Consider the following 16,313-nt stretch of genomic DNA (forward strand, 5'->3'; position numbering starts at 1 on the left):
GTTACCCCGAGAGCTCACCGAGATGGACTAAATAGAGTGGAAATAAAATAGCACATTGCCATCGCCCGGTTGTCTGTGGGTGGGATAGACAGCAAAAACAGACGGCAACCGGCAACAGCAACATACCTTTACCGCTAGTATGAAACGAAGGTAGTAGGCTGCGATGTGCAAAAACGTGATTCACGTTTTTTCTCACCTCCTTGCCGTTTGCTGTGTGTTCGATCTCTCGTCACGAGATTTGCACGACGCGCGACCTACTGCGGTGGATCTCAAGTTTACTTTCTCGATGTTTGTTTAATGTTTGTTCTCGGCTATTTTTGAACAGCTTTGGATACAATGTAGATTCAATGTAACTGAGTGATGCATAAAAATGATTACAAAGACCATGCTACATAACATGCTAATGGAATATTAATTACAAATATAACATCAAAATTGTGATAAAATTTATTTCTATGATTGATAACTCCTCATAACCTGCGATAAATATTATCGAATATCATCCAAATAAATACATTTGCCGAAGGATCTGTATGAGTTTTGTGCTTAGCCTGAGGAGGCAAAGGATGAACATCCTTACATTCATACATTAGCAGGCAGGCGCAGCATAAAACATTGTCACGTGCAGGCTGAAGCGAGAAGTGTTAGTGCATCCAAATTTGAACTTCGCATATTTATACTACTACAAGGGAAACGATCAATCGTGAACGAATTCCAACTAGTGTGACTTGTGCTGAACATCAGAGCCGTATTTGTTTTAATTTTCTTTAATTGTTAAACCAGCTAACGCTCTGCTCTGATTAATCATATTTCATTGCGATCAAAAATTGTGATTAATTTGCAATTATTTTGTTAAGAGGCAAAATTGTTTTATTTCTGCTAAAATTAAATTGCTGTTCTTGCTGTTATTTTGTCAATCATACGACAAACATATGACTTTGGTGAGTTAGTTCCGATTAAATTGCCTTTTTCCAATGCAATATGTGCTACGTATCATAAAGTTGGGTAAATAAATCATCTCCTTTCAGAGAGCAAGTAATGGCGCTTAAGGTGAAACATCTTGGAAGCGAAAGATGGCCATCACAATGGCCGACTTGGGCACCTATTCACGTTTAAAAATAGTTAGCCATAATAAAAAGTGTACTATTGATGCTTTCTTTGCTAGATTTGTGCCTTTCAAATTTTAATGCAAGCTTAGAAGTTGATTCCAAACTGTTTCGCCTTAAAGCAAAGCTTATTAGCTAGTACATAAGGTGGAAATATCAGTGCCCTATCCCTGGAAAACAAGCTCTTCATTCACACTTGTACCCAATTAATTACGACATTGTTGTTAACAAAACTATGCCGAAATGTTGTCAAATTAAATTAATTAGTCTCAATAATTAAAAAAACAATGTTGTTGAAAATACCACGTTAGCAAAGCTGAAACTATGTGCAAACTTTTAACTATGTGTCTGTAGTCAAAAAATGTTTAGTAAAAAGAACCCGTCAATGATATCGATTTTACCATGCTTATAGTAAAAAAAACTAAAAATAAGTAATTTTACCGACAGACTAAACATAAAATTATCTAAGGAATAAATCAAAACTAAATAAAGATTCATAGATTGATGTTGCGTATGATAAGTAGGCATAAAGGACATTTGGTTTCTAAAATAATTTTGCTCAGGATTAAATCAAAATTGTCTTTAAGATTATATGCAAATCTGGCTTGAGGCTTAAAATCCTGCCTGAAACCCGCCTAGTATTATTTTATGATATTGGGTTTTATTGGGAGTTATCAGGAATTTTCTATTGGCCTTTTGAGATGATCGTTTAAATCTACCATGTTTATCAATAGAGCTAAAAATTCATAAAAGAGGAATGATGGAACTGTGCTTTTGACGCAACATTAGCCTTCTATCGCTATTCGTTGATGTCTATGATTGTTTTTCTAGATACTGTGACTCCAGAAACGCCATTACTAAATATGCATCTAAAAAAAACTAAGGTGCATCAAGCTTTTTGGCACCCCCTGAAGCCTGGCGCCCTTGACGGGTGCCAACCTGGCCAACCGCACGCTACGGCACTGTAAGTAGGTTAAGTGTTCCCTTAGATGTGGGTGTTCCATTTTCACTGATTTTAATACATTATTGACAATCCTAGTGGGCTTCGTGGCCGAGCGGTTAGTGTCGTCAGGCAGTGAGCGCATCGTGTCATAGGGCGTGGGTTCAATTCCCGCTTCAGCCATTGAAACTTTTCGTCAGAAATGTTTCGCGGCTGTGCCACTGGAGCATGCTTCTCCGTTGTCTAGTGTTAAGTTACAGTCTGTGCAGCTAAATGGCTGAAGACGGTGTCCGTGTCTTTTAACCACAGAACCGACACTGCCAATCGACGTTTGGCTTGTTGATACACGGAATAGTTGAAAAGAGCGTTCAAATTGCTTTGAAAATGATGAAATATTACTAAAATTGCTTAAACTTTTTTTTGCTTGTACCAATAGTTGCGGAAAGTGTTCCTATAGTGGAGGATCCCATAAGAAAACAACGGATACCGCAAATATAGGAACACAAATTAAAAAAATACCGCAACTAATGGAACAGCGAACAGCGTGGGGGTATTATCGGTATTGAACCACTGCACTTTTTAACTATATAAAACACATCTTCAGCACACGGACGCCTGATAATAAAAAAGCCGAATTTGGGTAATGGCCGTTCTTTTAAAGATTTCCCACTTTTATCAAAGTACATCTTTTTATCATGCCATCTCGCTTCTCATGCATCATCGCCATGGTTAAAAATTGGTAGCAAACACGAAGGACGAAGACATTTACAGCGGTACTCAACCCTATCACTCCTGTGGTTATTTCCTTATGTTTTTGCACAAGAAACGTGAAGGGTCCAACAAACAACAATATAAACAAAAACAAAAGTCCACAATTTGTAACCAATTTGTCGCAGAAGACACCAAAACGGTTTGAAGTAGCTGCAACGATCTACAAGTAATTAAAGAACTTTTCAAGATCGCCGTCGCGATAAATAATCGCGCAATGCACAGTACTCAAAAAAGAACAAATATTTAGAATTCTGTTTTCAGTGTTGTGACTATGTGTTCACGTCAATCCATCCATATAATCGTTCATTAGACTCACTGATTGAACAGATAAAATGGCGTCGACCATGCAAATATGAGCAGCACTGTACTTTGCAATTGTATTAAATGGTATCCTGGTAGACTAAACATCTAAAAATGGAAAATTGTAACAACATCTGAATAATTTTCAAAAAAATATGCTGAAAGCATTTCAAAAGATGTCGTTAATTTTTTGTATTGTTTTTAAAGAATTTTAATAACTATTTGAAAAGAAAGACAATTCTGAACAGATTCTAGCAAGTCATATTATTGACAATCCTCTCAGGGGTACCTTAGAAGGGTTGTTGTGAAAAATATATCGAAATGTTGAAACTTAGGATGCTTATATCTCAGAAACTATTTCATATGAAACTAGTAGCAGTTGGAAAATAGCCCGTGCTCCACGATAGTCCTCGAAATGGTTCTCCGCCCCAACGGCCCTGTGCCCGGTGGCCAACTGGGGACGAAGATTTTACCGTGCTTCAACATACTGCTTCGATTAGTCGATTCCAATGGAAGCTACAGAAATCTGAACGAAATAATGAACAATCTCGAAAGATGTCTTCGCCACCCTCAGCCAGCCACAAAACCGGAAGAGAACAGGACCGTTTTCATATCCAAGCGCAGAGCACCATAGCAGTCACAGGCGATGGAGATAAAAAGGATACTCGTCGTTCTCGTGAAGGATTTCGTCGTGCTGGATCTCTTCTACATATTTACCATCAAATTAGTAAAGCCACGGCGATGGAAAGTGCTTGAGACAAATTAAAACGGAACTATAATATTATTTACGCGCACAATTAACCTTAAAATCCCGGTGGTGGAACCGACCAGCATCAGCACCAAGATAGTTTCCGGATGGTTTTGTTGATTTCAGCCATGGTGGAAGTGGCAGATGAAAACATAAATAAAGATATCTTTCATGATTGACATGAAACAGCTGATCAAATATTCACCACAACGTGGAGACAAAAATCATAGGAGAAAAAGGGGTCCAATAAAAATCGGAGAGATAAAAATTGTAGTGGACCGTGGGGCGTACTGTCGTGCCGCCAGTTTTCATTGTTTTTCAATAGTTAGGGGCTTCAAAACATATGGGTTCCTTGGGAAAGTTTGTTCAGTAAATTGACAGAAAGGATATAAGCCATTTAAAAAAAAAAACGGAAATGGTATATTCTTAATAATAAAAATAGCTCCAGGACGACTACACGGAGAAAAAACACCTTAGTTTGAAACAACCAAAATTTTGGTTGAATTTCAAACTAACAATTTTGTTGTATCTAATCCAAAATTTGTTGTTCCAAACTCATTGCTTTGTTTGAAACTAAATTGTTTTATAGGCAGTTTCAATATAGAATCTTTGTTTCTTTTTAATGTGTACAATGGTTGTTTTGAACTAATTTTTAAGTTTGTTTCCACAAACAACTGGTTTGATTTTACCAACAACAAGGTTGTTTTGTTTCTCCGATTAACTCTAATTGTCAACATAAATAAAAGGATTGATTCTACCAAAGCAATACTTTGAAACAAACTAAAATTTTAGTCGCGTTAAAAACAACAAAAATTTTAGTTTATTACAAACCAATCTCATATGTTGTTTCTTTTTTTTTTGCTTTCCGTCAGTTAACTATGTATATATAACTGCAGTTATCCTTGAAATCGGAAGGAGAACAACATAATGGAGTTTGTTTTCAGTGATAGGTTTTTCAATTGAATGTTCTTGTGAAGGTTATTTGAGTAAGTGTTAATTTTTTATCCTATCTAAATAATACTTCCATTCAAGGTCCTATTGAACTCTTTCGCTAAACTGAATGCAAAAATTCTCATGCATCCAAGGCAACGAGGAGTTCTGATGCTGCTTCTGGCCCTCCATTCTTCTATTTAATTCTTCTGCAAAGTGGTGAGACAAACTTCCTCAGAGTTTTGGATGTGCTGATTATAAAATACCGTAAATGTAATTTCAGAAAGTGCGTTATGGCTAGGAACCGCAAGCAGAAACCATCTTTGACGGCGTCTTTCTTTTGACAGAAGAGCCTGTTGTTTCAGGATTGAAAATAATAATTATCAAAAAAAAAGTATTTCAGGAAATCTTGAATAAATAAACCTATTATAAACATGCTTTGTCATCTATAAAAAAAAATGGAAAGATAAAACGTAGATGCACCTCACCAAAAACCAGAAAATTGGTTGAATTAACCAGCAAATTTGTTTATTTTGAATTGATTCTTGTTTGAATCAAACCACTGTTCTTAGTTTGAAACAACCTACATTCTTGGTTGTTTCAAGAACTGTCAAATTAAACAACAAATGATTTGGTTGTTTCAAACTAAGATTTGTTGAAATTATCTAGAATATATTGGTACGAACAACATGAAATCTTAGTTTGTTTTCAACAATGCATTTAGTTGATTCAAACCCTTATTTTGTTTGTGCATAATTCAAACTAATATTTTGTTTGAAATCAACTAATAATTGGTTGTTTTTACCAATTATTTTTCTCCGTGTACGTAAATCAGCAATCCACCTTTAGCGAGCCAAATAGTCACATCGTTGAAAAATAACGAGAACAGTAGGGGTCCTAAAATACTCCCCTGTGGTACATCGCATGCTGGATAAAAGGGATTTGATACAACTGACCTAATTTTCAAACGAAGATATCTAAAGCTGAGATACACGGTAAAAAATCAGCACGTTCGATTGAATAGATTGATCACTTGACTCAATTCAAAACACCAATCACCATGATTTGAAGAGTTCTAACTTTGGATTTGCTCTACTGTCTCTAGAACTAGACTCTGAAGTGAAAAGTCGTTGATTTTGAACATCGTGTCTATTATATGAAAGCAATCATTGACAGCTCGTTGTAGAAAGTGATTGAGATCAATTCAACCCCTTTCAACAGATGCGAGTTGGTGTCGAGGTAAGACACTAGGCTTGCACTCCGAAGATTGGTGGTTCAAATCTGGGTCAGGCGGAAATTTTTATTTTAACTTTTTTTTTTATTTCAAATCAAAACATGCAACGTTGAATTCAAGTGATGTTGCCTTGATTTTGCCAAGATTCAACAGTAGTGCAAATCCAAGTGCAGAACTATTGATAGCATGGTGCTTATTTTTTACCGTGTACGATTTGAGCCATTGACACATTCTTGCTGATACACCAAGTCTAAGGGTCTGTCTCAATTGCGTTGTTAAAATGAGTCCGAACTTAAATTTGACAGTTCGGAAATTATTCCCCCTCTGATTTCGATCTGTCAAAAATAAGTCTGCTTCAGAGGAGACTTATTTTTGACAGATCGCGGATTATTTCGCAAGTTCGTGTTTGTTATTATGAATGCCGTTTACGTTTTTGCTCCCGCTTGGATTACCGCTGTGGTCGGTTTGATCTTCCAGCTGCCCCAAGAAACTCTTGTAAGTAAGAAAATGCAATTCGCCGGATTTTTTTCAGTATCCATGCAAGATACCCTGCTTCGCAAAAAGGGCGTATTAGAGTGAATCCGGATGCGAATCGAATGCACCACTTCCGAAGATACGTGTCTAGCAAAGATTCCGAGAAAAATCCAACGTTGGACCGTTTCTAGCTTTTTTCCGAACTATAAAGCTTCATTGGTGGGATAAGTTATCCGGATTGTCACATAAAAAATTTCTGGGTTGGATGAAACGAATAGTTACAGGACTGTTAGCGAATCACTTTTTACCTGGTAACTAAGAAGTAACTATACTGCTTCGCGACTAAAAATGGGTGAACCACCGTGCGAAGTTTGATTTTTTACCAACTTCGCCGCGTCGCAACTCGATTCTCAATAGTGCGCATAATGCACACTGCGGAGGGCATAGATGCGCACTATAGCGAAGCGACACGCGACGCGGCGAAGTTGGTCAAAAATCAAACTTCGCACGGTGGTTCACCCATTTTTAGTCGCGAAGCAGTATATTTGCGACAAAATTCACTTTTCCAGGTCATTGAGGTCACTATGCTAAAGAAAGTATTAGATGCGCTGCGTATTTTTGGTGCCAATCTGGACATCTATTTTCTTTTCAAGCATTCTTTTGGATAAAAACTTGTGATTTAAAAATATCTACCTTGATCAGTTAAGTCCATTGGCGCAAATACAGGTGGCTAGGAGGGTCTTAGCCCCACTAGAAAATATATATATATATATATATATATATATATATATATATATATATATATATATATATATATATATATATATATATATATATATATATATATATATATATATATATATATATATATATATATATATATATATATATATATATATATATATATATATATATATATATATATATATATATATACTCTCATGCTAAATATGCACTTTGCTTAAAGGATTTTTGTTAGAGGATCTCGATGCGTAGGAAATTTCTTGCAAGAAATGCTCAAGAGAGCATTTTACTTTGATCGCAACACGCAGTTGAAAAGAAATGTCAATTCAAATGGAGATCGCTGTAGAAAATTACTTGACCGTTTCTTCCGCAGAAATTTTTACTATTCTTGAGCAGAACAGCATACCTGTTTTGCTACTGACAAGTAATTTATTGGTCTATCTTGCTGCATGAGAAATTCCCTTAAGGAACCGGCAATTTTCTGATCGTAATACGCAGTTTGAAAGAAATGTCAGTTCAAACGGGAATCGCCTTAGAAAATTTCTGCAAGGAATCAGCGAGAATTTTCTTGAGCGATTCCTTTTCAGTAGCAAATCAGCCTTAAAGTCACCTAGCTGATCAGTTTTCTTTGCATAACTTTGAACTGCTTCGTAGTCTTCACTGAGGAAACGGAAGGAAACGGAACGTATGAGATACATAAGTTTTAAGACTTATGAAATAACACTCATTACGTACACAGATATAATTTCATAAGAAACTCTTTTTGGTTATCAAACGCATTGATTATTGGCTTTCATAAGACATCTAATGGAGTACGATTTTCTTAACAATTTCATACGAAAATCTTATGAATTACGTGGAGCAATGCTAATAACAAAATATTCACGATTGAGATTCATTAGCGCGCGTATGACAATGATTAGTAACACTTGTGAAAAACAATCGACTTCCTATCAAAAACCACGTAAGAATTTCATACGAATTTCTTTTGGAATAAAGACATAAGAAGCATCTAATGAGACTCATAAGAAAAACTTGTGAACTTCCATCGATCATTGTGTTCATAATATAAATTGGTATAATATCATAAGACACTCTTATGAAGGATCATAGATATCAATTATGGAATTCTTCAGGACCATTATGTATTTAGAGAATCGCTCTTTGGATTTAGGAAAATGAAGATATGGATAAGATCTCTAATGATACCGACAAGAATTTCTTGTGAATATCGGACGTTTTGTGTTTCATAAGAATCTTATGAAAGAGAGAAAACCAGTCAAGAAATCAATTCACAAGCGTTCTCTTATGAAATTCGTACGCAATTTCTGGCTCAGTGTTGGGCAATGTTCTTCATCAATAAATTACATATCATGGTCTGCGTTCAAATTTATTATAGAAGTCGATGATCATCCTTTGACGATTTTTCTTTGCAAAAGTGAGTTTTGCTATAGTAAATCCCATACTAAACTATAGTTTAACCGATCCAGGTGAAAATTAACACAGTTGTTGTAGGACCCAAATGGGACCTGAAAAGTGGGCTATATCGAGAATCTGATAATCTGTAAAAATCGTAATTTTAGGGGGAGATGGTGTATTAAAATTCAAAATATTTCTTACAATCTTATGTATGACGCCCCAGAGAATTAAAACAAGACAAGAGTGTTGTCGCTCTAATCGAAAATTTGAAAACATTTTGCGGCATTCCAGCAAGTGTCGTACAGTGATAAATTTTCATGAACCTTGCTTAAATTTTGAATAAAAAAACTGGTTTAGAACATTTGTTAAACGTTGATATTTTTTTTTTAGAGTATTAATATTTGCCCACTCAAGAATTTTGCTTTCACACTAGCTAAGTAATAATACAGCATAAAACGTAGAGAACTTGATTTCGCGGTTTCACACTAATGGCATTATGAAAAACCATTATGGATACGTGCAGATTTTCTTCTATTCTGACGAAACATTCATAACATGTTTGTCCATTACACATTCTGTAAATCAGTAATGATTATAATCCATCAGTGGAGGAACAGCAGCCACAAACTTGTAAAGCAGAATATAAGTTTAAGTAAATGCAAGAATTAGAAACTCATCTTCAAACAACTTTTTTGATGATATTATGAATCAAGTAGAAAAATGGACAAACACATTTTTTAAATTATTTTTTGTCTTTGTCCGAGCGTCGCAACTAATTTGTGATAAGTGCGCTGTGTTCATAAAATACGTACGAATGCAGCATCACCCTGGAAAAAATGATTTCAAAGCGCGGCGAGTTGAGGCGCGTTGTAAGTTAGGAATGGTACAAAAATTATGTCAAGCTAAAATTCAACTTTTTTCAACCCCCATCCCCCCCCCCCCCCCTTTGTCACGTTTTTTGTATGAGTCGTCCAAATTTTTTGCAAGGCTTGCCACGCTTGGCTTGAAAACAACCCCCACCCCCCTCGGAGCGTGACATAATTTGTGCATGACCCCTTAGTAGTTCGCTGTCCGGTTGGGGTTGAAATTTCCTGAATCGGCAATGATTGCGAAATGGACCAGACGAAAATTAAATTTGACGGTTCGTTGATTAATTGGAGGGGAACTAATTTCCGAACTGTCAAATTTAAGTTCGGACTAATTTTAATAACGCAATTGAGACAGACCCTTAGTAGTTTTACCAGAAGGATATCGTGATTAACGGTGTCAAAAGCAGCCTTGATGTCTGTGAAAAGCCGCCAACCTAAGTCCAGAACCAGTTTTAAGGCTTAACGCGGAAAAGTAAAAATCATTCTTCGCAAAATTACAGGTAATCAATGCGCTTGAAAGAAATTGTTTGCAAGCAGTTATTCGCTACGTGCTACTGCAGTACGCTGTTAGCAATTTAATCAGAAAATTCGGCTAAATTCCCAAAAGAGATGTTTGCGAGAAAATTGATTACGTCGTCACCATTGTTTGGTCGTTATTTTGTATGGTTGTTTACATTTTAGAACCAGCGACACGTCGGGGTAGCAATAAAGAGCCGCCAGTTCCACCCTTGCGTGAAATCGCACAGATTACTATCAACTGAACGCTTCGGGTAGAAGCCGTGCAGTTTTTCACTGATGTAGGAACAACATGAAGTATACATGATTTTGTTCACGATGATTTCTAAGCATTTAGAACCAGCTGAAAGGGAAGCTACCTCAAGGTAGTTAACCTTATCCGTTTTATCACCCTTTTTGAATACTGGCAACATGTGCGACGTTTTCGAAGCGGTTTGGAACTGATTCAGATGCATCGATTTGCTATTTTTATTTTATTTTTTTTAATTCATGATGGGATACCATCCGGCCCAGGATGATAAGACATCTTGAGTTTCTTAAATGCAAAATCAACCATGTCTCGTGGCACGGCACGTGCAGCTTCATTGATGTTTGCTGTCATTGCAACTCGATTGACAAAAACACTAGAGAATTGTTGGGCAAACAGCGTACACTTTTCTTCCGCAGTACTGGCTTCGATGTCACCTAAATGTATAGTTATATGTAGTCAATTTTCAGTTCGTTTCGTGTTGACAAAATTCCAAAAAAAAAAAATATCGGGTTCTGTCGTAGGTTTTCTTGCTGTCTTCTAACATAAAGTTTATATAGGAGACGGTTATACCCACGGTCATTATAAATTTTCGTATCCAACCTTTATTTAGGCATTTTTCACACAAAATTGGAGAAATTTGAAAACACTTCGTTAAACGTTGATTTTATATTTTAACTTTAAAAACGTTTTGTAGGCATTTTGTTTAGATTGTTTTTTTTTTCAGCTGGTGTAAAATAATTAGAAACAAAAAAAAAACAGAAACTCCCTTTTCCTTTACTGCCGTGAATCGCAAGTCAGTCCCATCTGCATTTTCGTCAAAATGGAGTTGAGTTCAGTTTTTAACATCTCTTCCAATGCTCTTCCAGCTGCACTAATGAAACAATATGATTTGTTCTGAAAAATTAGGAAAAAACAGCAAGTCAAATTGTCCCATAATGAAAAGTAACCGCATATCAGTCCCACTACAGATTTTCGCACCATGGAACACAAAAATGCAACTTGTTTTGATCATCTTTATATTTTTTCTCGGTAAGAGATCAGAGTGATAAGCAAGTTGTTAAAGTTTCATTAAGATTGGAACATGTTCTAATCTTCTGGAATTTTTTGAATCTTCGTATGAAAAACGAGTTTGAAAACTTCACAGCCCATTTTCTCAATGCCTACTTTTTACAGATGGGACTGACTTGCGATTCACGGCAGTCTAAACCTTTAAAATTCACATGGATACAGGATTCGAACTTGAGACCTTCGTCAGCGGCATTGCTTGCCATCTACACCATATTAGAAGTGACATAAAAAATATATATTTTTTACAAATATATGCATTGTATACTAATTCCAGCTATCATTTTATCAGGAGTTCTACCAGAAATTTATACATGTCTTGTTGATTTTTTCTTGAATATGTTAATCCAGGATTTCTTCGAAAAACGTCTCCAGAAGCTCTCCAGTCATTACCATTGCGCCAGAAAGTCTTTCACATTTGGTCGGTGTTTAGTCAGACTGGATCAAGAGCTTTTTAATAATCTCAGGAAATAGTACTCCAAGCATTCTGGACAATTATATATTCACATTATTTGCTGTAATAATGGAATATATGTATTTGATTAAACATCTGTATCAAAGTTGCATAAAAAGATCAAAATTATTGGATCCTTGACTTATGTATCTTATCAAGGCCAAAATATCATCTAGTTTGGTCTTTCTGAACACCGACTTGTAATTAAATACTATTCAAGCACTTCAATATCCTTAATATCTTCAAAATTCAAACACGTTGGCTTATCTGGCGTAAGGACTGGTAAAAATTCTATAAGAATTTTCTGCGTAAAGGCTGATTCACTGCTGACAAGTAATTTCTTGGCCTATCTTGATGCATGGGAAATTTCTGCAAGGAATCGATCAAGGAAGCGCTTTTTTCTGATCGCAGTACGCAGTTGAAAAGAAATGTCAGTTCAAACGGGAGACGTTGTAGAAAATTTCTGCAAGGAATTGGAAAGAAATTTCTTTAGCGATTCCTTGTCAGCAGCAAATCAGGCTTAAATGCCGATTTGCTGCTGACAAGAAAAGTAATCGGCTATCTCGATGCGTGGGAAATTTCTTCCAAGAAATGATCAAGAAAATCACGTTTCTTTGATCGCAGTACGCAGATGAGAAGAAATGTCATTTCAAATGGAGCTCTCTGTAGGAAATTTCTTGACCCATTCAGTCAAGAAATTTCTCTACTTTTCTTGAGCAAAACAGCATACTTAGCTTAAATCTCTAAAAGGATTTCACGAAAAATTCTTGAACGAATTTTTAGAGATGCTTCCGAAATAATGTTTTTAATGTTCAGAAAAACATCTAGAGGTATTTCTCAATGAATGTCTGAAGAATTTCTCCAAAAATTATATAACTAGTAATGAAGACAACTTCGGACTTCATTATCCGGAGACTCAATTACCCGGAGACTTGATTATCCGGGATTGGATTATCCGCAATTTGTTTTTTAATGTTTTTGTTTTTTAATTTTTATGCATAAATCTGAAATAATTTGGTATTGCAATATACAATATGAATGGTTTCGCCGTTTTGAACTTATTTAAGAAAAAGGGAGGTTTTAAAAAGTGGGTTTTTGTGTATGCTCATCCAAAATTTTATTTTCTCGTAAAAACCCTTCTATTCCTAGAAATAATTTCTGGCTACGCCACCGCGTCATATAAATAAAATATTGAAAAAAGATAATATTTAAGATCTTTTATAGAAAATTTCAATTTTTCTCTTAGTGATTCGATTATCCGGAGTAAATAAAAATGGATACTCCGAATAATCGAGTCCAACCTGTATTAGAATTGATACTAAGAATTGAATTACTATCAGAATTTGAAGAAATCACTTGCGAGTGTATTCAAAAAACATGCAGAGATTCTCACGAAAACTGGACATGAATTGATGGAAAAATCTTTTGAATAAAATCCAACCATATGGGAAATATCAAGAAATATATTTAAGATGATTCCTGGAAAATTTATTAATAATTTCAGGCACTCCTAAGAAAAACTTTTATCGAATTCTAGAAGAGAATCTCAGGAAATTTCCTAAATAATTGTTGAAAAAAAAAAACTCATGAGTTTCTCTATAAAATTCATAAATAGATCAATTGAATAATAAGTGATGAAAATCCTGAAGTATCTATTTTGTTATGGCTATATCGGTCATGCTGCTCAAAGGTAATGGGAGTCTATAGAAGATTTTTGCAAATTATAGAAATGAATAGGTGAATAGGCGTCGCAAGGGAGTGACAAGATTGAAATATTATTAGGTGGTGAAAATTGAGCAAGCCATTGTAAAGTCAGTAAGCATCAGTAAGCATCATCCTGAAATATCTATTCCAATTTTTCAGAAAAATCCTCAAATATGTAAATGTAAATAGAAAATGTAGATCCCCATCAATTCTGTTAAATATTTTTTGTCGGAACTCGTTAAGGCCGCACGGGACGTCATCATAGTCATCCTATCCATTTGAAGAAGCAAATCTCAAGAACCACTTCATATATCGATGCGAAAAATTTATCACTATAATTCTATAATGCAGTGCACAACCCATTCCATTTTTAGCTTCATCGGTTCATTAAAACTCTAGATTTGCTTCTGCAATGTTTTGATGATAATTGTTAGAGTGAAACAAAAGATATGGGAAATAACACTTAGAAATTTCAAAATCTGTAGGGAAGTTGTTTGAAGATTCCTAAAGAACAGTCACGAAAAATGTGATTATTTCATTACTGAAACCAAAATCTCCCCTGCCCCTGCTAGAATCCCCTCCCCCAGAAAAAAATCCTAACTTTTCCAATGGCTCCAAGGCGCCGAACACGTGTCTGAATGCAACTTTGACACAACAGAGCAACATTTACATGAGTGACGTGCATTATAACGTATAATAACGAATGCAACGTTACAAGTAACTGATGTATTGACAAAAATTCTAAAGCATTTCTATCCCACTACTTGGGTGACTTGTTGTATATTCGGCAGCTTTGTTCTTTTTATCATAAGTAGTTTCCTAAAATCAATTGGGCTCTACTACATCAATAGGGTGCAGTGCTACTTGGGCACTTCCAAGATTTACTTTGGCATGGAGGGTTTTTCTCGGCCGAATTATCTGAAACTTTGCAATAAGAAGCGCTTTAGTACGACGCATATTGGGGCCAAATATGAGCTATATAGCTTTCAAAAAACCCCACTGCCGAAGTGAATCAAAAGTGCCAAGAATAGGATCCAGCTCCCTACTTTAGGCATATAGGCACATTTTACTGCTAAATTTCGGAAGGTTTGACCGATATAAACAATGAGGGAGAGAACAAAATGGATGAAAATCCGTAAATTCTCCTACGACTTTTTGTTAAATTTTGCATGTTTGCTTAGAATCTAATATATCTAATAAATATTCGATTTTTCTAGCCAAGACGAAGTAAAGACATAGTAATCGGGCTCAGCATAGGTACCACTTCTAGTACTGCATTCGATATCTTGGTACTTGTGTTGTACATGAGAAGGGAAACGGCTCCTATTCTTGGCACTTTTGGTTCACTTCGACAGGAAGTGTTTATAAAAGTTACACCACAATATGCGTCGTATTGGAGTGTTTCTTTTCGCAATGTTTCATACAATTCGTCCGAGAAAACTTTACATACCAAAATGAATCATGGAAGTGCCCAAGTAATGCTACAGCTTCATCGGGGTATGAATTGGTCGGTGTTCAGACAGACTGGACCAAGTGATTTTTAATGGTTTCAGGAAAATTTCTCCAAGGCATTCGAAATAACAAAAACAAATGCAATGGAACTTATCTATTTGATGAAGCATCTGTATGAAAATAGCATCGGAAAAATCAGAATTGATGAAGTCCTTACTGAAGTCTGAATTGTGAAGAAAAATTGTCCAATTGTGAAGAAAATTATTTCAGTATTAATTAAAGTGGGTAAAATAATGAGCTTAAAAATGTAAGGTGTATAACCCCCCAAAAAATTACAGCTTGTACCTGCTAGGTAGATATCCGTTTGTTATGACGGGCACGATGTTTTGACCGGACGACGATTCTCTGTTTGCTCCGCAATATACACAAACGGATTCCCCCGAATGGGTATGTATGGGTTTACCACCAATTCAACGGCATCACGACGACGACGGTTCTGCCTTCTGTCCTATCACACTCGCTAGCCGGTTCACGTTCATCACTTTTGCTGTGTTCGCCAAAGAGACCAGACGCATAAAGCCGTACGGTTACGAGATAGCATATCGTCGACTACGATATCTCCGCATATCGCCTTGGTGACGAAGAGTGGGTTGTTTTGTTCTGGACCGGGAGTGAGAGAGCGATTGGCGAGGGGGAGAGATTCTGTGCAGCATCCTTGTGTTCGGCGGTGGTGTGCTTCGTGATCCGTCATCATCATCAGGAGAACAGTCTACCAAAGCAGGCGCGAGCGCGCGTGTGTGTATTTCAACGTTTGCTTTGATATCAACATTTTATTGTGTGGTGTGGTGATCGACGAGTCGCGCATTCGTCGCATCTACTAAACAAAGTTTAAGTGAACTGGGGCGAGTTATCAGTTAGTGTTCAGAGTGGTGGACCCCGGGTTAGTGAGCGATTGTGAGAGGCAGTAATTAATGAGCTGTAAACCATGCTAAGCCTACCGAAGAATATCGAAAACATCTGCCGGCTTTGTCTGACGGAGTCCGCAGATGGGAGTGATATGTTGCCGCTGTTTCCGGTCCGCGGAGGAAATCCTTATGCCCCGCATACGGTCGTGTCCAAGATCCTGCAGTGCACCTCAATAAAGGTAAGCATGAGAACATATCGATTTTTTATTTGGGGGTTGGGGTAACATTCATTGTGGGGGGTCTACCAAACCCTCCGCATTTAGGCTATGAAACCATTTCTATGAAATGGGGTTACCCTCGGGTAGACTGTCATAAAGCAACGAAGGGTGTGTGGGTCGAGAAAGGGACAAAGACTGAAATTGCCTGCGAGCT

The 16,313-nt window shown here is 36.4% G+C and overlaps 1 protein-coding gene across 1 annotated transcript in view; it reads left to right on the top strand.

The window, feature by feature from the left end:
- Positions 1-15,452: 15,452 nt before the first annotated feature.
- The window catches only part of LOC5571247 (zinc finger protein 99), a 50,852-nt gene continuing 49,991 nt past the window's right edge, over positions 15,453-16,313 (top strand). The window contains exon 1 of the mRNA XM_021851152.1: positions 15,453-16,120. Coding sequence (XP_021706844.1) covers positions 15,962-16,120 — 159 coding nt within the window. The 5' untranslated portion in view covers positions 15,453-15,961. The remainder of the gene's footprint in view (positions 16,121-16,313) is intronic.

This window comes from Aedes aegypti, chromosome 3 (genome assembly GCF_002204515.2).
Source record: "Aedes aegypti strain LVP_AGWG chromosome 3, AaegL5.0 Primary Assembly, whole genome shotgun sequence".
Lineage (NCBI taxonomy): Eukaryota > Metazoa > Arthropoda > Insecta > Diptera > Culicidae > Aedes > Aedes aegypti.